We start from the raw sequence: 22,103 nt of genomic DNA, 5'->3' as shown, positions 1-22,103 counted from the left end.
AAGGGGCTCCGCTAGAGAGAGCGCCTCTGTGGAATGCCAGTGTGTAACTGCTCTGTCTTTGGTTCACTCTCTTACAAGCTGGTCAGACGTCTTGGAAGAGGAGATGCAGAACGGTAAGTACGATACGTCGGGAAACAAAGCTGCACATTGGTGAAAACCCAGTAAATCTTGGCAACTTAAAAAAAAGAAGTGTCGAAATATTTTTATTTATTTAAAGCTTTCGTGACTGCAGGGATTCTTCTTCTTGGTTCTTTCGGTAAAGTCACCACGTAGAATGGAAATAAAATAATAAAAATAATAAAATAAAATTCTCACGACGTTATTTTATTATGTTTTATTATTTTATTATTTTACTTCCCTTCTACGTGACTTTACCGAAAGAACCAAGCAGATGTCGAAATAATGTTCTCAAGGTGCATTGAGCATGCTTGCGACGACTATAGAAGGCGCTTGGCAGGTCAGTTGATGTTTCAACTCGAGCCAACGTGTGTTGCTCATCGCTAGGAGTTTTGGGCCATGGGCCTGTGCTAAGCAAACCGTGGTTTAAGAACAAATATATTGTTCTATGTCTTTGCAACTAGGATAGAACGCGGTTTTGAATGTGCTCAGTGCTTCTGTCCGTCCGTCTGTAACGATAACTCTGGACAAGATGATTCGATACGAATTAACTTGAAGTGCTATGTTGTGTTCATATTATAAGGTTTGAACCGTTTGAAAACCGGCCATGTAGCAGTGATTCATCTTCTGGGTTCTTTCGGTAAAGTCACGTAGAATGGAGATACAATAATAATAAAAATAATAATAACAGAAACAGGACTGTCCGGAAGACAACGCTGTCTTCCGGACAGTCCTGTTTCTTCACCTGAGGAAGGCTACTTGTGTTGTGGCCGAAACGTCGTGAGAATTTTATTCTGTTATTATTATTTTTATTATTTTATCTCCATTCCACGTGACTTTACCGAAAGAACCCAGAAGATGAATCCCTGCAGTCACGAAAGCTTTAAATCGAATGTAGCAGTGAATTGACGAAAGGGCTGTGCATACAGGGTGGCGCAGTGGTAAGACTTGTGCCTCATAACCAAGAAGTGTCTGGGTTCGATTCCCAACTCGGGAGTTTTTTTTAATGTGCAGTTTGTGCGTTCTCCCCCTGTTATGCAGAGTGTCTGAGTGCGTGAACAAGTGTATGAGTGTGTGAGCGTAACGCTGTGTGAAAGCTACCTGTCCTGTCGCTCCATATACGAATCTCCCAAGTCTCCCTTGTCTATGCTTGCGAAACGGGGACCCCTTTGTCGGAACATCTGCGCCGGTTTTACACATTCAGGCTGGCCTACATAGGGTTTAGCCAGACTGGTTTGTGTGAGAATCTCTAATTCCCTCGAAAGAAATGGACACAGTCCCATCAGTGAGCTCCTCCGTCAGGCGAGGCTACGTGGATTGGGTCACGTTGCCCGCATGCACAGACACTGCATGTTCTTTGGTTCTTTCGGTAAAGTCACGTAGAATGAGAATAGAACGATACAATAACACAATACAGTTCTCACGACGTTTCGGCCACAACGCAAGCGGCCATCTTCAGGTGAAAGGAACAGACCTGTCGGGACGACAGAGCTTCAATGAACGATGTTAAGATTCGTAGCGACTTTTAAGCTGGTTGGGAGAAGTGAGGCACCTTGACCAAGGGGTTTACATATCAAATAGCTGAGGGATTAGCTTGTGACTGGTCGCAGAATTGGCTATGTTAAAGTCAAAACCTACACATCCACAGAGGCAACTAGTAATTTAGCATTGAAATAGCTAAGGGATTAGCTTGTGACTGGTCACAGAAATAGATGTTAAAGTAAAGGCCTACACATCCACAGAGCTTCAATGAACGCTGTTAAGATTCGTAGCGACTTTAATCTGGTTGGGAGAAGTGAGGCACCTCACTTCACTGCATACCCAAGCAGATTCTGTTTGGTCGGATAAAGGGGGCTAAACGGGCGCGGCACGAGCTAGAGAAGAGATGGACTGATGTTGTACAGGAGGATGTGGAGCTGATTGGACTTTCAGCAAGATGACTGGTACCAGCTGTGTCAAGATCGCAGTCTGTGCAGGAGGCTCGTGAAGGACGCTACTGGGCAGTTGGCGGCAGTCGCCCTCCAACAACAACGGAGTGACGCTCACAACAACGAACGGAGCTTTGTCGGATAAAGTACAGCAAGTTGGCACAGTGGGGAGTACAGGTGGTACATCTCTTAGTCATGTCAGTGAATCAACCCATAACCCCTAGGTTTGTCCCATAACCTGTCAGCGAGCCTCGGCGCGCACCTAGCCTGGCACAAGCGTGGTGGTGACGTCACCGCCACTTAGTTGTTGTTGTGTATGTATTATGTTTTCCCCCTGTTCTGCATGGGTTGTCTCCGTGTTTCTCCGATTTCCACCCATAGCTAAACAATAGCATGCAATGTAACGGGTGTTGGTTAAATACCCACTCCAATGCTGACAATAAGCCCGCAAATGGCTCAACTTGATGACACAGACAGCAGCAGCAATATCGCCATCTACTGCGAACACGCGGCAGGACCCTCTTGAAAAAAAAAGAGTCGTGACACTCACTCACTGAGGATTTTTGGCCAAAAAAAGGGTAATTTTGATGCAGTCATGCGAACAAACATATGAAGGAAATAAGAGGGTTTTTTTTATTGTTAGATCGCGTAAATATATAAATGTGTCGTTAAAACCCGCCACCACCGGACACAGCCAACCAGTAAGGGTTGTCACGTAAACAGAACGTGGCCAATCGTCACTAGTATAGCACACCGGTGTGTTGAAGAGCCAAGCCACAACATTTACAATCGTAGGAAATATGAACTATAACTGTGGAGTTGCAATGCGTAAGAATGACCAGCAGGTGGCGTGAGTTTGCCTAGTGCATGGATGAGTCCGGGTGTGATGGATGGCGAGCCCTGAGTGATGGGGAAACGTGACACAGGTACCAACAACGTCTCACGCACGTGGCATGCGCGAGAGGTCGTTACTGCCGACACACAGAGGACACGACAGAGGTTAGCTATTGGTGTGTGTATGTGTGTAATGGTGTATGCGTGTCGGTCGACTCAGCCTCAAATGAGTACCTGGTGAGTGCGTGTAAACATCGCCACTTGGAAGACAAAGGCGGCCGGGCGTGGTGCTGGCCAGTGGCCACCCACCCTCTCGTGTGCCGAGCCGGCCATCATAGGTGCTCGCTAACAGTACTTGCTCCGAGTCTGTTAAGGCTACACGGGAGATTTTTTTAAATCTTTGTATACATGATATGTGTGATAGTGATGTTCACGATGCATTGCAATGTGTGGTAATGTACGATGGTGTGTGATGATGTGTGATGGTCAAACAAGATGTACCTGTATTATTTGTGATTTCTAATGATGCATGATCGTATGATGTAGTGTGTGTGTGATGATGTATGGAATTTGAGCGATGATGTCACTGATGATTATGAATAGCGATGATGATTGTGCTGTTTATCACATTTCATGATGGTTGTTTTGTGTTATCAATTATTACTAATGATGCAGTGCGTGAAAAGGTAAGACTGTTAATAAGTGTAAGGGCAAATTTCGATTTACAGCCTTCGTGACTGCAAGGATTCATCTTCTTTGGTTCTTTCGGTTAAGTCACGTAGAATGAGAATACAATAATAAATTGATAAAATAAAATAACACAATAATATTCTCACGACGTTTCGGCCACAACACAAGCGGCCTTCATCAGGTGAAGGGGACGAGACTGTCTGGAGGACAGCGCTGTGTGATGAAAACGTGATTCGGCATATAATAATGTTGGATTATGTAAAAACACATTGTATATATAGTGTAACGTGTGATGAAACGAAGCTATCGAGCGATGACACCCCTCACTGGTGATGCATGATTATCATTATCATCATGATTTACCCAGCAATGCCTCACTGAGTCTCGTGACTTTAAAGGAGGGTCCTGCCAAGTTTTCACAGGCGCGTGTGGGGGGGCGGCGATGGTAGTTAATGTATGAATCCAATTGAGTACTTTGCCACGATGTGTGTTGCCACATGTGATGATGTATGATGATGATGTATGATGATGATGCATAGCTACCCAGTAAACATGGGACGTGGGACCAACGTTGGGGCAACGATTCCAACCACACGCCAACGTTGACCCAACGACGGCCCAACGTTGACCCAACGATGGCCCAACGTTAATCCAACATTGACGCAACGTTGACACGTTTACTGGGCATTCTACGATCACGTCACTCGCCGATGACGAATGTCAACGTCGCTGTTATTTAATTGCGCGCTGAATAACGACGAATTGCTGCTCGACGCACGCGATGCCGTCGGCGTACATCGACGGGGACGATGCCTTGGGGGCCGTCCATAAATGACGTCACGCGATTTTGGCAGATTTTTTTACCCCCCCTCCCCCCCTCGTCACACGGCGTCACACGGCGTCACAAAAAGTCAGACCCCCCTCAAATATGACGTCACAAAGCTCTACCCCCTCCCCCCCCCAAAAATTATATTTTGAAAATAAAACATGCTTCAAATCACTTAAAACTATTGTCATTGTAGTGCGTATTTAATGTGGCGCTGAACTCTGATGTTGTAGGAGAAAACACGTATTAAAAAGGAGGCGTTGGAAAGCTGAAATTTAGCATAAAATTCACTTGAAAATATTCAACGTTTAACTAAAACTGTGGATGTTCAGAATATTATATAGATTTTTTTTAATAATTATAAAATATTAAGAGTAATTATAACTATAAAAAATACTTTAAACTTTGTAGTAGAACGAAGCAAAATGGAGAGTACAATTAGAACAATCACATTCATTTCACAGAATGAAAAGCCCTGGTAGAATCATTAGAATAAAAATGCTCAATAACAATCATTATTATTTTTTTACAAAACGTATGCTTCTCCATGGAGAAGCAAAATGCTCCTTCATGGCACTCATAAAAGGTGACCTTAGTAAAATGTAAATAACCAAATAGTAAAAATGTTAATTAATCAAAATCAGTGTTATAACAATTATATTCATTTAATATTTATTTAAAGTTGCGCATTTTTACGTGACGTCACATTTCTCAAACCCCCCCCTGCCCTCCTCGTCACACATCGTCACAAATGCCTGACCCCCCCCTCTCCCCCCCCACCTAGATGCGTGACGTCATTTATGGATTTATGGACGGCCCTTTGGCTGTTTGCTAAAGCTAATACACATTGGACCCCTCCTGGCCCTGGGGGACCCCTCCAGGTATTTGCCTAGCGCGGTGCCCTCTCTACTCGGTAGAATACGGTAGCAACCACCCCCCCTACCCCCACCACGCTGCACACGAGGGCGCGTCACGCGCAGGGCGTGCGGAGTCGGGGCAGCCACTTCCTTGGTTGAGCTGCGAGCCAAGTGGGGAGAAGTCTTCTTGGGTGCTTTGGTGGTGCTGGATTGTGGGGTGGTAGATTGTGGGGTGGTGGAGGGTAGGGAGGGAGGGGGGCCCCAGTGGCTGTGTGTGTGAGAGTTGTTGGCGGTGGTGCGAGTTCACGCGAGAGTGTGTTAGGTGGAGGGGGGTGGCAGTGTCTGCGTGTGTCTGAGTAAGTTGATTGCTGGTGCAGGCTGGGTGGGAGTCTGTCGTTAGTGGTGGGGAGAGTGCTTGTGGGGGGGGGGGGGGGGGCTGTGAGTCGCTGGGGGTGTGGTGGTGGTTGGGGGGGGGCCCTATGAGTAGTCGGTGATCGTGGCGGTGGGGGGCAGTGGCTGTTTGTGAAAGGCAGTGGCCGAGGAGGTGTGGGTGGGGATGACAGTGGTTGTTTGAGGAGGTAGTAGTGGTGGGTGGGGGGGTGACAGTGGTTGTTTGAGGAGGTAGTAGTGGTGGGGGGGGGGGGGTGACAGTGGTTGTTTGAGGAGGTAGTAGTGGTGGGTGGGGGGGTGACAGTGGTTGTTTGAGGAGGTAGTAGTGGTGGGTGGGGGGGTGACTGGTTGTTTGAGGAGGTAGTAGTGGTGGGTGGGGGGGTGACAGTGGTTGTTTGAGGAGGTAGTAGTGGTGGGGGGGGGGGGTGACAGTGGTTGTTTGAGGAGGTAGTAGTGGTGGGTGGGGGGGTGACTGGTTGTTTGAGGAGGTAGTAGTGGTGGGTGGGGGGGTGACTGGTTGTTTGAGGAGGTAGTAGTGGTGGGTGGGGGGGTGACTGGTTGTTTGAGGAGGTAGTAGTGGTGGGGGGGGGGGTGACTGGTTGTTTGAGGAGGTAGTAGTGGTGGGGGGGGGGGGTGCGAGACGGTGGCTGTGTGTGAGAAGAGTGATCCCGGGGAATGTTCTTCTGGGGAGGGGGCGGCTCCCCCGCCCAACAGCAGCGAGGCGTGAACAGCGTGAGATTCAACCAGGATCACAGTGAGTACACACAGCACACGTGTGTGTGTGTACACACACACACACGTGTGTGTGTGGGTACACAGTACACCTGTGGGTGTGAATACACAGTACACCTGTGGGTGTGAATACACAGCACACGTGTGGGTGTGTACACAGTACACGTGTGGGTATACTGTACACAGTACACGTGTGGGTATACTGTACACAGTACACGTGTGGGTATACTGTACACAGTACACGTGAGTGTGTGCACACTGTACACGTGTGGGTATACTGTACACAGTACATGTGGTTATACCCCTCGTGTTCACATGCACATAATAGACAGTACACGTATAGCATAAAAAAAACAATGCGATACCCTAGTATGCACATGCGTACCAGAACGTACATATATACCCTAGCCTCTACATGTAGTGGTAATTAACATGTAATAGTTTATACAGAGCTCTGGCAATCTACTGCTGGATGAAGGCCTGTCCGTCCCGCGTCGGTCATGGGGGTTGTTTTGACCCACGCTGGGGGGGGTCCGTGCGACAAAGCCGAAGGGAGAGGCCCAGGACACGGGGTTTGTAGCGCAGTGCGCTAACCACAGCGCCACCGCTCCACGACCCTGCCCGTGTATCCGTGCAGCGCGTGTGTGTGTGGCGTGTGTGTGGCGCGTGTGTGTGGTGTGGTGTGTGTGGCGTGTGTGTGGTGTGGCGTGTGTGTGTGTGGTGTGTGTGTGTGGCGTGTGTGTGGTGTGTGTGTGTGTGTGGCGTGTGGTGTGTGTGGCGTGTGTGTCTGGCGTGTGTGTGTGTAGCGTATGTGTGTGTGTGTCTGGCGTGTGTGTGTGTAGCGTATGTGTCGATGATGCCTCAGACCCATCCTCACACACACAAACACTCCCAACCACAGTATGGATACGCGATGATGGTGGGCATGGTGATGGGGCTGACGATGGTAATTGATGATTGTGATGGCGTTGGGAATTCTGACGTTTGTGATGATTGCTGGTTGTGACGGTTATGCTGACGGCAGTGATGATGGTACAGTAATGGTGGTGTGTCTTGCTGTGTCATGATGTTATGGGTCTGTGGCACGCTTCGCCGAGTACCGTAGTCGACCGAGTAAACGAGAAACGACCTCCGCTCTCGTCATGAAACCACCGGTTCCCTTATTCAGCAATGCCGGGGAACTTCCCCTATCGGACACTGTGGCTTGGCAGCTGACTGTCGCTGTTGTCTTTCTATTGTCCTTCTGTTGTCAAGGTCTCTTCTGCTGCGCAATGGAGACCGGAGTAAAGGTTTTCAATGTGGACCCACTGGCACAGAAGGCACATATCGGTGAGAGAGAAGGGGAGTTGTTTGAGATCCAGCCAATGATGGGATTGCTCTTGCAAACCCCCTCGCCGACCTGCACATGTTCACCCCCCTCTTCACCCCCTCCGACAATTAAATGCAAAATTTTTATGCTAATTCCTTTGTCAAGGCACCTTAATTCCTCTCACACAAGCTTAAAGGTCGCGGTCTGAGCTTGGCTGTGTTCACTCCAGCGCTGTCCTCGAGACAGTCTGGTCCCTTCACCTGATGAAGGCCGCTTGTGTTGTGGCCGAAACGTGGTGATTTTTGTTGTTTTATTTTTTTACCTACGTTACTTTACCGAATAGAACCAAAGAGTATGGATCCTTGCAGTCACGACAGCTTTAAATCTAGAACAGTCACAAACACCTCGTGAAAGACTCAACGCAGATCCCCGGCTTCGATCTTCGATAATCGAACCAAACATTAAACTAATTTTCAATGGTACAGTATATTTTTCAAGTAGTGGTACCCCAAACTTTCGCAGCTCTTAAAAATCCCCTTTTCACACCATCAATAGATAAACTCCCCTTCCCCCCCCCCCCCCCCGCGCCAACCGGCATGTTCACCCGCACGTACACCACCTCTATGCTAAGTCGGCCAATCAAATGCTAATTTTTATGCTAATTTGTTTGTGACTTTACAAGCTTCATCAGGGTTGAAGTACAGCACATCAAAGGACTTCGCTTCACTGCCGCCACAAAAACGATCTCAGAATTTCGCATCCCTTAATGAACGAGCGTAGAGAATGAGCGCCGCGCGTGACGCGCCGCGATGTTTGAGTTCGCGCGCCTCTTTGCCGGGCGGTCGCTCCACCGTCGCAGACCAGGAGCAGGTGGGCAGCGTGGGGCTCGCCGAGGTGCTGCGGCGCTCAAACCTCATCGCAATCGTCGGGGGCGGCAGCCTGCCACGCTTCGCCGAAAACTCCGGTGCGAACACCCCGACCGCCACTACCGACATGGCCACGCCGCTGCCTCCACCACCAGCAACACCACAAACGTGGCCCACCATCTTTACCACCACACCACCACCACCACCACGAATACCAACGTGGCATCACCACAGCCCCCACCATCGATATTTCTCACACCCGATTTGGACATTGCCACCACCATCACCGTCGCCGATACCAACGTGGTCACAGATGCTGCTGTCGCTACCGCCACTGCTTGCCACCGTGGCCACCGACACCAACGTTGAAACAACCACCGCTACACCACCGTGGCCAATATGGGCCCCGCCACCACCACCACCACCACCACTGACACACGCCGCCATCGTGAACGTCACTGACCACCACCGTCAAGTACCACTGACAAAACAACACGAGCTTTAACACGTGTGCCAGCACCACTGCCATAACCATCAATGCCATTGACACCAACATGGAAGCCACCACTGCCACCACCGATGCAGCTACCCACAACTTGTCCATGGGCGTGCGATCTTTGTGCCGCCAGTGCTGATCTGGGACGACGCGCGTGGCGGGACCCCCGAGCAGGACAAACTCGTGCTGGACTTCACCTTCACGCAGCCCGTGCTGGCTGTGCGCATGCGCCACGACGCGTGAGCCCTCCCCCACCCCACTCCTTCCCCAACCCTCCCGAACAATTTGCGACTTGACAATCGTGGTAATGAATCACATCGCTGGGGTGAGACGGGGCGATTCGTTGCACCCCGGGTGGAACGCGGGATGTCGCACGATGTGCGGTCTGTGCTGGCGACACGCCGCTAACCGCTGTCAGCTGCTCGCCCCTCGTAATCGCTTGGGTGTCGAGTTATTCCCGAGCGAGGGATTTCACAGGAAAGGTTCACGTGTGAAAATAGCGAGCGGGGGAGGAAGTGCGGGGGGGGGGGGGGAGGAGGAGGGTGAACACATTGTCAGTGACATCTCGAGAAGAGACGCTGGTCCTGTTGCCAACGAAAAGGATGTCGCCGGTTGATTTTTTTCATGAATTCAAAGTAATGGGGGCCTTGGGCAGGACACGTTGCTTGAAGAAATAATGATGATGACCGATGACCGAGAATAGTGATGGAGCGGCAGCCGAGGTAGCGAACGCGTTCGGGACGGCGTGCAGCACTCGCGCAGTTTCGCGAGGTATCTCTCATCGTGCGCTCGTCTTGATGGGCCAGGCGATGTCCGCTTACCGTCGGTACCCGGGCCTGTCCCGCAAAGCTAGCGATCCAGCCTAGCGGATCGCCACTCCTCAATTAATCTTGGTCACCTGCCAGACCAATAACCCGGGAGGAGTGCGCCAACCCTTGGACTTTTAAGCGATTGGAGCCGGCACTGCGAGTTTGTCAACTCGACGTTGTTGAGGGTCCGTCATCTGCCAAGCGCAGCCTAAATCGGCGAGCATTGTGAGGTTAAGAAGCAATAAGGTTCAAAGTAGATTTTTGGATCAGATTGCTGCGTAAGTAAAACATGTCTCGAAAACCCCTCCTGCATCCGACAAAGCCAATTAATAAAGTCATAAAAAAAAAACTTGCTCACTAATTACTGATGACGACCGTTTGTGTTATGGTCGAAACGTGATAATTTTTATTGTTTTATATATATTTTATTATTTTATTGTTTCCCTTCAACGTGACTTTACCGAAAGAGCTAAGAATAACACTAATTACTGCTTTAGCAGCACCACTGGCGGTGCTGGAGAGCGATCCACACACATTTAACGATTTAGTTTGACGTCCCTTGTAGTTACAACCAACATCATCAGCACGCAGTTGCCATAAATCTGAAGCTTCGCATCGATACCTTTAAAGTTTGTAATAATAATACCAAAATCTATACAGTTAGAAAAAACTCACATCTATACTTTTTTTTTCATTTGCAGAATATCGGTTGTGCTCCGGAGAAAGATCCACGTTTTCTCCTTCCCAGACAATCCCCGGGAAACCTCACAATTTGACACAAGGGACAATCCACTGGGTGAGGATACATGTTGAAGTATGGTGAAACCCTAACCCGCCCAAGACCTGCACGGCGCGGGGTGTACCTCAAACAGCAGTGGATTGACGCGAACGCCGAGCTCGCGTACGCAATGCCATCACCCTGAATGCGCCTGATCTGTTCGACAGATCTCGGAAGCTAAGCAGAACTGAGCCTGGATAGTACCTGGCCACCAAGTAATAAAGCAGGTGCTAGAGGCTGCTACAGGGCTACGTGGTGGGCAGCACAGGGTAGTGCAACAAATTCCACTGTTGTACTGCACTATGCTAACACATCTGTTCATTGCCTTCACCAATCCGCACTGACCATCGCGGTAAAGTATCGTCAAACAGCTCTCCCCCTTAACCAACATGGTATGGGGATGCTTACAAATCCAGCAGGTCCACTGACAATGGGATTGAAATAATATTACAATTATTAATACGTGTTGTAAACGAATTCACTACTTTGTTTTGATTCTTGTTTACATGAATACTTACTCCACCTTCTGTGTGTGCGGTAGGGAGTGCCGGAGTAGCGGTTAGCACACTGCGGTGTGAACCCGGCCGACTCAAGTTCAGTTTCCACTCGCGACCAATAACAGTGGCGAATATTTGACCTGATTCCAGGGACTCCCCTGGGTCGACTCGGCTTTAAATGAGTGTGGTTGCGGTGAATAGACAAAGGCGGCCGGGCGTGGTGTTGATCACCCACCTCCTCGTGTACCGTACCGGCCTACATAGGTGCTCGCTAATGGCACTTACCCCAACTGTCCGTTAAACTCTATGCGGGGGATCTTTGTCTTTGTGTGTGCAGGCCTGTGCGAGCTGTCTACGTCACTCGAGCGGAGTCTGCTCGTGTTCCCCGGGCTCAAGAGTGGCTTCCTGCAGATGGTGGTACAGCGAGCCACTCACGCACGCACGCACGCGCACGCCTACGTGTATATATGTTGAACTTCTTTCGCACCATACATAGCCAACCGTGTGAATCGGAGGTGCGGGGGGAGGACAACAAACAAACAACGGCGACAACGGCGATTAATATCGATTGTCGCGCTCGCAAGACGCGCATCAGTTTGCGTGCACGTATCGATGTTTTTTATTTTAACATTTGTGCAGTCGTGTTGTTTGTTAATAGCTTTGCGTGACCCCCCCCCTCTGCAGCCACTATAGGCCGCTACATTCACTACAAAAAGTAAAAATCAGTTCTTGAATGGAAATACAACACTTTGAATCGTTAAGAAGTGGCACTTTTGCCAAATGTGGTGAAACATGGGTTTGGTGTACACCAATTCATTGGTGACCATGCAGAGGCCATCAACTCGCTACACTTTCAGAACCCGGTTTAACCGCTGGGGGCCAAAACTTGGCTTTAAACCCCCTGAACCTGCCTGGACATTGTTGTGTGGGAGGAAACGAGCAGAGCACCTGGGGAACCATAATCGAGGTCTTTTTGTGCCAGTCCATTGTGTCGTTGTGTTATTGTGCACTCGTGTGCGTGTGTGTGGGCGGTTAGAGCGGTAGTGCAGCGGTTAGTGCTCTGTGCTGCAAACTCGGTGACCCGAGTTTGATTCCCGCTCGCAGCCAAGACCAGTGACGAATATCTGGACCGGTTCTGGTCCTCCCCTAGGTCAACTTAGCCTCAAATGAGTAGTTGGTACAATGTGTAAACATGGCCACTTGGGAGACAGAAGCGGCTGGCCGTGGTTCTGGCCACCCCACAACCTCGTGTGCCATGCCGGCCTTCATGGGTGCTACTCGGTTAACAGCACTTGCCCCAAAATTCTGTTAAAGGCTAAACGGTCGCTCTTGGTCTCAGTGCAGTTACCACAATGCTGTGTTGTGAATGTCCCAGGATATTTCTGCTCTGAAGGGAGCCCCAAAGCGACCTGGCCTGGGGCCCAACGAGAGCGGTGTGACGGTGAAAGCCCACGAGAGTGGGCTGGCGTGCATCGCGCTCGACTCCACGGCCAGCAGGGTGGCCACCGCCTCTCACAAGGTGCTCCACCGGACAACCGCACAGCACCGCACAGCACAGCAACCGTAGCACGGTTGGCTACGTGTGGTTTTGAAAGACGTTCGACATACATGCCGCACCGCTCCCCCGACCACCGGGTATTCACCGTGCATACTCGCCGTTCGTTGATGGTCACACGTCGCTACTGCTTCTGCGCTAGCGGAATTTTCCGCGGTGTAACGGTGAGCAGCGCACTGCCGGTTCGAGTCCATCTCCCGGCGTGGCAGTTGAAACATTGGAGCGGGTTTCTTAAATCTACCCCCCCCCCCCCCCCGCATCTTCCCCACCTCTGTCCATCCAGCAGTATAAATGGGTAGGCCTCCGTTGATTGGCAGGTTGTGTCCGGTGGGGATAAAATGTGGGTTACTCCCACCTCTTCAAGGACATCTGACCAATGTTGAAAAGTTGGCCAAAAATACCCTCCAGAGTTTCAAGTGCAGACACTTCTTCTGTCAGCAGTGGTGTGAGCAAGCAATTGCAGGGCTGTGTCTTTACCAATTTACTACAAGTACTGTACAGCCCTTCATCAATTCATGTTGGTCGTAGGGGTTGTATCACCATACGTCACCACACTGGTCAGAGCAGGACGGTGAAGGGAATGCCCAGTCTGGTTGGATATTGCTTGCCACTGATGTTAGCCATGGCTGGCATTCATGTTCATAGTGCAGTGTGCTAACTACTGCGCCACCGCTCCCTCCCGCCACCACAACCACTGTTACATGCTAATCACCATCATAATGATTATCACAATCATAGTCATCATGTATGTATGTATGTTGAACTTCTTTCACACCGTACATAGCCAACCATGCTATGTACGCTATGAAAGAGACAACAAACTGTCCAAGATGTTGGGGAAGAAAGGGTGATGATGATGAGAGGTGTGGGAAGAGAGGGAGAAGATAGGAGGAAGGAGCGAGAAGAAGTGAGCTGCACGGAGGAGGCGTCTGTTTTCACAGCGGGCGGCGGGGAGAGGGGAGGGATTCGGAGTGGGGGTGGCCACGCAGAAGTCACGTGATTTACGGGAGGCTCGAGCTGATTTTGATGTCGAGATGTGTGCGATACTCTGGCAGGGAACGCTGATCCGTATCTACGACACGACAAACGGCGACAGAACCATGGAGCTCAGGAGAGGCGCCGACTCGGCTCAACTCTACTGGCAAGCGACTGACGATTTCACGCGCGTTTACCGTCGTGCACGCCTACACGTGTGCATGTACACCCGGACGCAATTCGCCCCTAAGTTCGGGCGATGTCACCACGGCGCTTGTGCCTGGCTAGGTGCACTTTGAGGCCACGTGAAGTGTTGAAGGCTCGCTGACAGAAGGCCACTGGACAGACCCAGCTGTTACGGGTTAACTGACTGAGATGATCGGCAGGTGCACCAGCTGGGCTCCCCACTGTGCCGCCTCGCTGTGTTTTATTCGCCCGGGGCTCCGCTCGTTGTTGTGAACGTTGCTCTTCTGCTCTTTGTTGTTGGAGGGCGACTGCCTCCAACTGCCCAGTAGCAGCGTCCTTCCCGAGATTCCTCCACAGAGGCCGATTTTGACACCGCTGGTACCAGTCATCTGCAAGTCCATTCGGCTTCACGTCCTCCTGTACCACATCAGCCTATCTCTTTTGTAGCCCATGCCATGCCCGTTTAGCACCCTCTATCTGGCCAAGCAGAAGCTGCTTGGGCATGTGGGCTACATGACCTGACCAATGCAGCCTCACTTGTCGAAGGAGCTCACTGATACTTACAAAGAGGGAAATTATTTTTGCACGTAGTTAAACAAGACGTAAGATAATGCCGGAGCCGGAGGACATCCCTATCACTCCCGACGGTGTACAGGCAATGGCTCCGACTCCTGGCGCCGCAGTTTTACCTGGACCTGCCCACCATCATGAAGGTCCTTAATGAATGTGAGCAGAGGATGAGGGACTCCAAAAGCATGCATAATAGATCGCTGGTATATTCATGATATAGGCATTGACCAGGTTGATAAAGCAGAGATATGTCCTGTTGACTCTTCCTACATCTCTGCTGCAGTAGACCTCTCTGGCTTCTCTATGCGCTGGGAAGGAAGGGCCTATGGGCTTGTTCTCTTCAAGGCCACAGTGTTATGGACGAATGTGTCGAGTTTTGTTTTTGTCGTTGTTGATTTACGTAAACCGAATAAGGAAGCTTGCTGGTGGGGTTTGAAATGAGAATTCTCTCTCACCCGTGGCTTCTTTTGCAGCATCAACTTCAGCCAGGATGCGTCCTTCCTGTGCGCGTCCAGCGACAAGGGCACGGTGCACATCTTCGCGCTGAAACAGACCAAACTGAACCGTCGCTCCGCGTGAGTGACTCTCCTTAGAACTTGGGAGTTGGGTTGGTGCCCCGTCGCAGACTCTTTCCGGCGGCGTTGGCCATCTTCAGCGTCTCTCGCAGACACTTTGTCCGAGTTCACCACGATGTGAGGAAAGGCCTTTGGATCTGCGGATCCAGAGGTCATCGGTTCGATTCCATCTCCCGGCGCGGCAGTCGAAGCAATGGGGGCGAGTTTCTTAAATATTACTAACCGACTCCCCCCACCCCGCCGGCCCACCCCTGGTCTTGCCGTGTGCCGCAGGCTAGCCCGCGTGGGCCGCAAGGTTAGCCCGGCGCTGGGAGAGTACGCCGAGTCACAGTGGAGCCTCGCGAGCTTCACCGTGCCTGCCGAGACGGCGTGCGCCTGCGCTTTCGGCAAGGGCAACTCCATCATCGGTAAGCGGACTCGTTCATCGGAAAGCTAATTCAGTGATGGGTAAGTTCACTTAGTCGTCAATAATATGATCCGGTGGCCGATAAGCAGACTCGGTGACCGGTAAGCCAGCACATGGGCACGGGGTGCACAGTAAAGGTGGACGCAATACCAAAAGTTAAATAGGCGTTCATATCTACCCCGAGAGAGATTTTTTATGGATAAGCTGCAATTTTATTTGTCAAGCCAATTGAATATCATTTGTTGGTGGAAGGCCATTCGGGTAACAAGTGAATACTTCTTTCAGACAAGTGCACAGCCATTGCAGGATATCTGCTTTGGCATCATATAAACACTTTACTGACTCACGTACAAATTTTTTACCACCTTTTTTGCGCGAGTCAAACTCAACGTAAACGAGACCCGGAATGCCAAATCACAGAGCGAACCTCCGACAAATGCATGCTGACCTCACGCTTTCATTCCCACCCCCCCCCCCCACCGAGAGCTTTCGTTATGCAACGGTGTCCATGCTGCATGTGACGCATGTTTGCCACCGCCTCGGAAATACCCAGACTGCTTTGTGCAGCTCTGACGTCACTTCAGCAGCGTTGTTGCTAAGATGTTGACGTTACCAATTCCATCAAAATGTCATCGTCAATCTGGCTTTTCACAGTTTATCCAGAACAATAGCAACAGGTTTCACCTTAAAGTTGCCTTGCAGAAACAAAACGAGGCTGCGTCAGGACATTTCTAAACGCACGACTCTTATAAACTAGGTGATCGCTCGTGTGCAAAGTGCACACCTCATTAGCCCTATTTACAGCTGTTCGGTCTTGGATGATTTTTTACAGAACTGCCGTTTGTCCCAAACCGTCCCATCAACTGAAGTTTGCAACTTCCCGAATCCGACAACAATACTTTTAAAGTCACGACCATAACTTCCAGCATGATGCGTAGAGCGATTCACCCATTTGTCGGCGATTTTATGAATCGTCACGGGTCGGGCTCGCGATTCAACTCGAGGAACTCGTGCAGAGGGGGATATGTGCAAAAGGGACTAGGCAGGCTCCGGTGTGGGAGGCCCCAGAGGGGTAGGGCCAGTGCCGGATTATCCGAGTAGCATATGCTACAGGCCCCACACGAAATGCCTTCAAAACTTTTATGAACGACTGGGTGTTTAAGTTTAGCGATTTGTCCTATTATCTGGCTGTATAGCAAATGAAAAAGTACAATTATTTTACTATGCAAGTAAAAAAAAATATTTTAATATTTATGTGTTTTTTTTTTTATTTAGGGCCCCCTTATAACATATGCTACAGGCCCCGCACTTATCTTCATCCGGCACTGGGTAGGACAATGGGCGATGGGGGGGGGGAGCGGTGGTCCGAGTTGACAAGGCGAAGGGCAAGGTTGCGATGTTCGTGCACACGACACATGGATGGTTAACCCAGTGACCGTGGCTTTGTGCCCCCGAGGACCAGATGAATAAAACATGTCATTTCTGCAATGTCACATTAATATTTGATGTGAAACAAATCCTTCTGAGACCGTGCTAAATAATTAAGTGATTTTGGTTGGCCAGTGTAGCCCAAGTGAATCGCATCGCCGGAGCCATTGTATCCTTTCTGGTTAAAGTTGAATAGAATTTACTCCAAATTACATGAAAATACTACTAATTAATTACCCATGAGAGCCTCGCTTGAGTAGCCTCAAAACTGTTTATTTTCTCAGCAGGCTCCTGCAATAGGAGGTTTGGTCAGTTTCACGGGCATTTGCAGTGTCGCAGGTAACTGGAGAAATCCCACCGCGCGTACGAGGGGGGGCGACTCTCAACGTTCATAGCCGCGCGCGCTAATCACTGTGCCACCACTCCCAACCCCTTTGTTCTTTCCCGAGCTGGATTTGTTTTGACCGATGATGAAATCACGCTTGGTCCATTTCCATTGGTTAAACTACCACGTGGGCACACATTGCATTATGTGGTTAAGGGACTATTGTAGTTTAACTGGAACCGTTAAAATATTTTTTCTGCCACCAACTACCCCGTTCCAGATTTTGTAACCCGATAAGTAAACCTCGGTGGCTGGAATGTGCTGAACTGCATGAAGTGATGTGCCATCTAAAAAACACCGCTGAGGGTGCCATTGGAAAATCCACCTTGGCTCCTCCCTGTTCCGAGTCGCAGCACGTGAACCCGAGCGGGGGGAGCGCGATGCGACCCGGTGAAGATGGGGAGGGAGTTGTAGCCAGCGACCTGGCCCAACAGGCATTGATCCTCGGTAGTACAGTGGTACCTCGGTATACGTCGTTAATTCGTTCCAGAAGGTAGGAGGACTTATACCGGAAGTGACGTAAATACCAAACGAATTTTTCCCATAAGAAATAAAGGGAAAGGAAATAATCCGTTCCAGAGTATAAGAAATTATATTTTATATGGCGCATTATACATTAATGTGGTTGTATAACGTGTAGACACTACTTATTACTAAAATGCATAATTAAATTACAATAGCAAAAGGTTGTGCACTGAACGAGATCGACTGTACAGGCAGACCGAGGAGCGGCACTTTGTTTCAGTCGTGAACGGGGGTCTACGCGGGGACGCGGTGACTCATCCCGACCCATACAAGTTCTAGCAAGCGCGGCGTATCCCAAGAAATGTCTTTCTCGTCAAAACACGACGTATACCAAATTCGACATATATCGAGGTATGACTGTATTTGAAAATTAAGTCATGGTAGCTCTTGCACCAGGTGCACGGCGCGTCCGTAGGCTACTGCCGGGGAGGTGTGCGGGAAACGCTTTGATTGCTCTGGCCGGTTTTCTGTCTAGGGCGAGTCTCTGATAGCGATGCAACTCTGTAGTCAAGTTTCATTAATGTTTAAAGATATCGACCGTAGTTTGGGAGAGCATCAATAATAGTTTTGTTTAAAACGGGAAGGAGTAATCTGTACGTCTTGCGCTGTGCAGCTGTGTGCCTGGACGGGACATTTCACAAATACGTCTTCACGCTCGAGGGCAGCTGCAAGAGGGAAGCCTTTGATGTCTACCTGGACCTGGAGAATGATGATTTCTAACTTACCGCTCCCCTGCCTACCCGCCCGCCCGCCCGCCCATCCTCCGCCTGGCTTCCCTGAACTGAGCCTTGGAAACACCTTCACAGGCTGAACTTGCTGAGTAGAAACGATGATGGAATTCAAGCACTGCGCACGGCGAAATTAATTTTTCTAAGAAACCTGAGCAAGCGGTTTGGAAACGCGGAAGCCTTTCGTTAGGCGACTGCGTGCTGCTTATGTTGCCGGCATGCCCGGGGTGGGGTTTGGGTGTGCATGGACGGGTAGAACCTCGTTTGGAGCCTCCAAGTAAAATTGCTGCAAGGAATGACGGACTGCAGTGAGATGCCGACGAGGCTGTGACTTAATTTACAAGAGTGGGGCAACTGTTTGCCAGTTCTCACGGCCCGAATTTGATAGTTGTCTGCATTTTTCAGCGTCTTGACATTGCGAGTGGCATTTAGATGTTCTGCAAGTCTAAATTTGGAATGTAATTGAATTGTTAAATATAAACACATGCTTTGTAGGTGAATTTGTAAAATAAGTGGACTCTCCTGTGGTTGATTAAATTACATAAATAAAATACTGTAACCACCGCTTAATTCCAGCCGCAACAGTTACATGGCACATCCACCCTATGCAGAAGTTACGTGAATATAGGGTACAATTGTCTACGTTTATAATAGTTAGGCATATGCTGCTCTCGTGGTAGTGCTGTTATGCCGATAATCCCTTTAAGCCGGCCTAGCAGCGTTCCAGAAAGCAGTGAGAACGCGAGCCCCGATTATAACGTTTGGCCTGGGTGGGGGTGCCTCGCGGCAAAGAATGGGACAATTTTATTCAACTCGGACAAACGTTGGCTTAAAATTTTTTAATCACGAGTCGTAGGAAATTAGAAGCACTCAATTATGCATTATTTCAAGATGGATCGTATCCAGCAGTTGGGACATTGATTTCTTCTGAAATATGTAGATGTATTTTATAAAAACAAAAAAAACCGTGATACTGTTACAATGCCAAGGAGATGGTTGTTCTGGTCAGTCTGCTGATCTATTCGGGGTGAGTCAGGGCTGGTGTGTTTTGTGGATGTTCGTAGCGATGGGTGTTCTCGTCACCATGGGTAAATACAAACTACTGGAGTTATGTAATGTAGATACGAATTAGCGACTACTTTTGAGGTGTAATTTAGATATAGGTTACGAACGTTACGCAAATGCATATTTAATGGAGTGGTAACGCGACCGAGTGGTAGCATGTTTGTAACTGGTCGATGTTTGAGCCTGGCGGCCACGCTGATGAAACACTGCGAGTGCGCGAGCCAAAAATACGAGGTGCTGTCCCCCTTTGCTTCCAAGTGGACGTTAAATAGCCTGCGACGTCATTTGAAAAAAAAATTTGGCCATGTGTGGCTGGTGTCACTGTCCGAATACGAAACGTTACTCAATTTATTGAATGGGAACAGCCAATAGCAACATCGCCTACCTCCCCTTTTAGGTTGGTGCTGTTCACATTGTGCTGCACAGGGGGCTTGGCTGCCCATGACACCTCGCTTACAACAATGGCCTTGCAGGAAAGGGATCGTCAAGAGGGGCATTGCCGGTTACAGCCCAATAATTGACCGCAATTAATGCCTCCGCAGTGTCTTGCAATAATAAAAAAACTGGCCAGCAGACTCGCTTTCCACAATGCGATAGCATGACATTGTGCACTATCGTTGATATTTTCTTTGTATATATTTGCATTAGATTTAAAAACTGATTCCTTATTCCTCGGGTGTATTTAAGTTGTAGATTCGCTAAAATTATATTTTGGTGTAAATCACATGCCGACAAACAAGGTTTGCCATTCACCACCAAGTTGTGGTGACCTTGCCACAGAATGCTTGTGCCAGACGAGTTTGCACTTTGAGCCATGTTCAGTGGCAAAGGCTCTGCTTGCAGGAAACGACACACAAATGTTAACACAGCACTCGAGGTGTAACAATACATGAATAAAATATTGATTCTTACACTCACGATAAATGCATCGAACTGCACGTTTTAGAATGTTTCTCTCCCCCCCCCCCCATTTTTACATTGTACATAATACATTAGGGCGATGAAAATGGATTTTTGAAATCGAATCGTTACCCTGAATCTCAACAAGTCATTGGGTGCGGGAAATCATTCTACCACAAACCCAGCTTCCACCAGCTAAGCTTCTGAGATGCAATGAGATTAGGCTGATTAAAGGTGAATTTATCTCTGATAAATATCTCCCCAGAGATTAATTTGAATTATGGCAGGGGTAGCACCACAGTGGTGAGATGTTAACTACCTCACTTGGTATAGAGGTTGTGGGTTTGATCCCAACCCTGATGCCTGTATATTTGGAGTTTGCATGTTCTCCCAGTGCTCGCGTGGATTTTTCTCTGGGTTTTCCCTCATTTAGAATCAACGTGCGTTTAGAGTAACTGGCTGCTTTAAATTTACACAAGCCACTTTGAGCTATCATTCGTCACCAGGTCACTTATGGAAAAATAGCTGTGGGCCTTACCTAGTAAAAAAGTTTGGTTTTAAATAGTTCATAATCTTTACACCTCTTAATACACACCGCACATGCATATTCATATATACAGCATGGTTGCCATGAGCTGTGTAATTTACGACCCCCCACCGCCTTGTAGACTGGCGCCTGCCCAGCCCAGGAGCCCATGCACTTGACAGTCAAACCACTGGGCTGCCGCTGTTCTTGATTTGCAAACAAAACGACAACTGTGCAAGGGGGTTGGAGGGCACCCCGTGACTCTGCTTATACAGCGTCAGTGCCACCCCTGCGGGCGAGTAGAGTGCCGGATGGTGTTCCTCGTGCCACGATCTCATCGCACGCCATCGGGCCACACAAAATCACTATGCAGATCAAGGAACATTGTAGCTTCGCTTTAAACAGTTGGGTGCTGGGTTGTTTTTGCCATTCGTAACGGATGAAAGGCCTTTCATTATGTTGTACTAGGAGCATCGGCTTGTATTTCTGGATACGAAGGACCGTGTTGTAAGCAATTTTTTTTAAACTCTAGTCATCACTGACATGTCTGATAACGTAAAAGGATCATACGCTGATTTGTTTGGCTAGGACTTATTTAGTACCGATTTGTTTTGTGGTAATGGTGAGTTCCATCACGAGATTGATGTACAGCCACAAGAGAGTGGCTTGGGATGCTATCAGTGGATAGATCATGGCTGTTAAGTTGTGTGCTTATACCCCCATCATACAATTACCTTTTCTCCAATCACAACATATAAATGCATGCATTCACTCACACAAACATAAGCACACAATTTACTGGATATTTACCCAAGTGCCAAAATATTGTACTACATTTTTAATGCGTGTAATAATTTTAAAATGGAACACATTCCAATGAGTGCACTGAAACTATGAATTATATCTATTTCTGTAACGTGTATGACTGTATAAATTAAAAAAAATGTGCTGTATCTTGAGTGAGCCTTTGTTCAATTCTGCCGGCAGCCTGCCACAAGAGGCACAGCAAGGCCAATCGGCTGGCTGAGAGGGTAGACAACTGAACTTTTAAGTCTGGATGTCCCATCAGTGACGATATAAACAGCGGTTTCGTAAACTGGGTCATGTGAATGACTCGTGGGCAACTTGGCAGCTCTGGGGTTGGGTGCAA

At 49.0% G+C, this 22,103-nt stretch overlaps 1 protein-coding gene across 7 annotated transcripts; it reads left to right on the top strand.

Annotated features, from left to right (window-relative positions):
- Positions 1 to 88: 88 nt before the first annotated feature.
- LOC116947528 (WD repeat domain phosphoinositide-interacting protein 4-like) lies at positions 89 to 21,906 on the top strand. 7 transcript variants are annotated; one of them, XM_076070664.1, is made up of 11 exons: positions 89 to 113; positions 7,629 to 7,703; positions 8,543 to 8,647; positions 9,179 to 9,284; positions 10,556 to 10,650; positions 11,467 to 11,546; positions 12,505 to 12,648; positions 13,740 to 13,825; positions 14,889 to 14,990; positions 15,264 to 15,397; positions 18,348 to 21,906. In XM_076070664.1, the coding sequence occupies exons 1-11, from the start codon at positions 104 to 106 to the stop codon at positions 18,452 to 18,454; spliced, it is 1,044 nt and encodes a 347-aa protein (XP_075926779.1). In that variant the 5' UTR covers positions 89 to 103; the 3' UTR covers positions 18,455 to 21,906. The 7 variants fall into 7 exon arrangements, with proteins under 7 accessions (XP_075926779.1, XP_032819272.1, XP_032819274.1 ...); XM_032963381.2 differs by lacking the exon at positions 89 to 113 and adding an exon at positions 2,909 to 3,044; XM_032963383.2 differs by lacking the exon at positions 89 to 113 and adding an exon at positions 5,189 to 5,276.
- The last annotated feature ends 197 nt before the right edge of the window (positions 21,907 to 22,103 follow it).

This window comes from Petromyzon marinus, chromosome 30 (genome assembly GCF_048934315.1).
Source record: "Petromyzon marinus isolate PM22_M1 ecotype Great Lakes invasive population chromosome 30, UKy_Petmar_22M1.pri1.0, whole genome shotgun sequence".
NCBI lineage: Eukaryota > Metazoa > Chordata > Hyperoartia > Petromyzontiformes > Petromyzontidae > Petromyzon > Petromyzon marinus.
Note: the sequence above shows the minus strand (reverse complement) of the source record. Positions and strands in the feature narration are given on the sequence as shown.

Bases quoted from the DNA above. Each gene is read 5' to 3' on its own strand.
- LOC116947528 (XM_076070662.1), top strand. From the start codon at position 6,847: ATGAAGGCCTGTCCGTCCCGCGTCGGTCATGGGGGTTGTTTTGACCCA. The intron at 11,547-12,504 runs GTACAGCGAGCC...TGAATGTCCCAG, and splicing joins GTGGCTTCCTGCAGATGGTG to GATATTTCTGCTCTGAAGGG. The intron at 13,826-14,888 runs GCAAGCGACTGA...CTTCTTTTGCAG, and splicing joins GACTCGGCTCAACTCTACTG to CATCAACTTCAGCCAGGATG.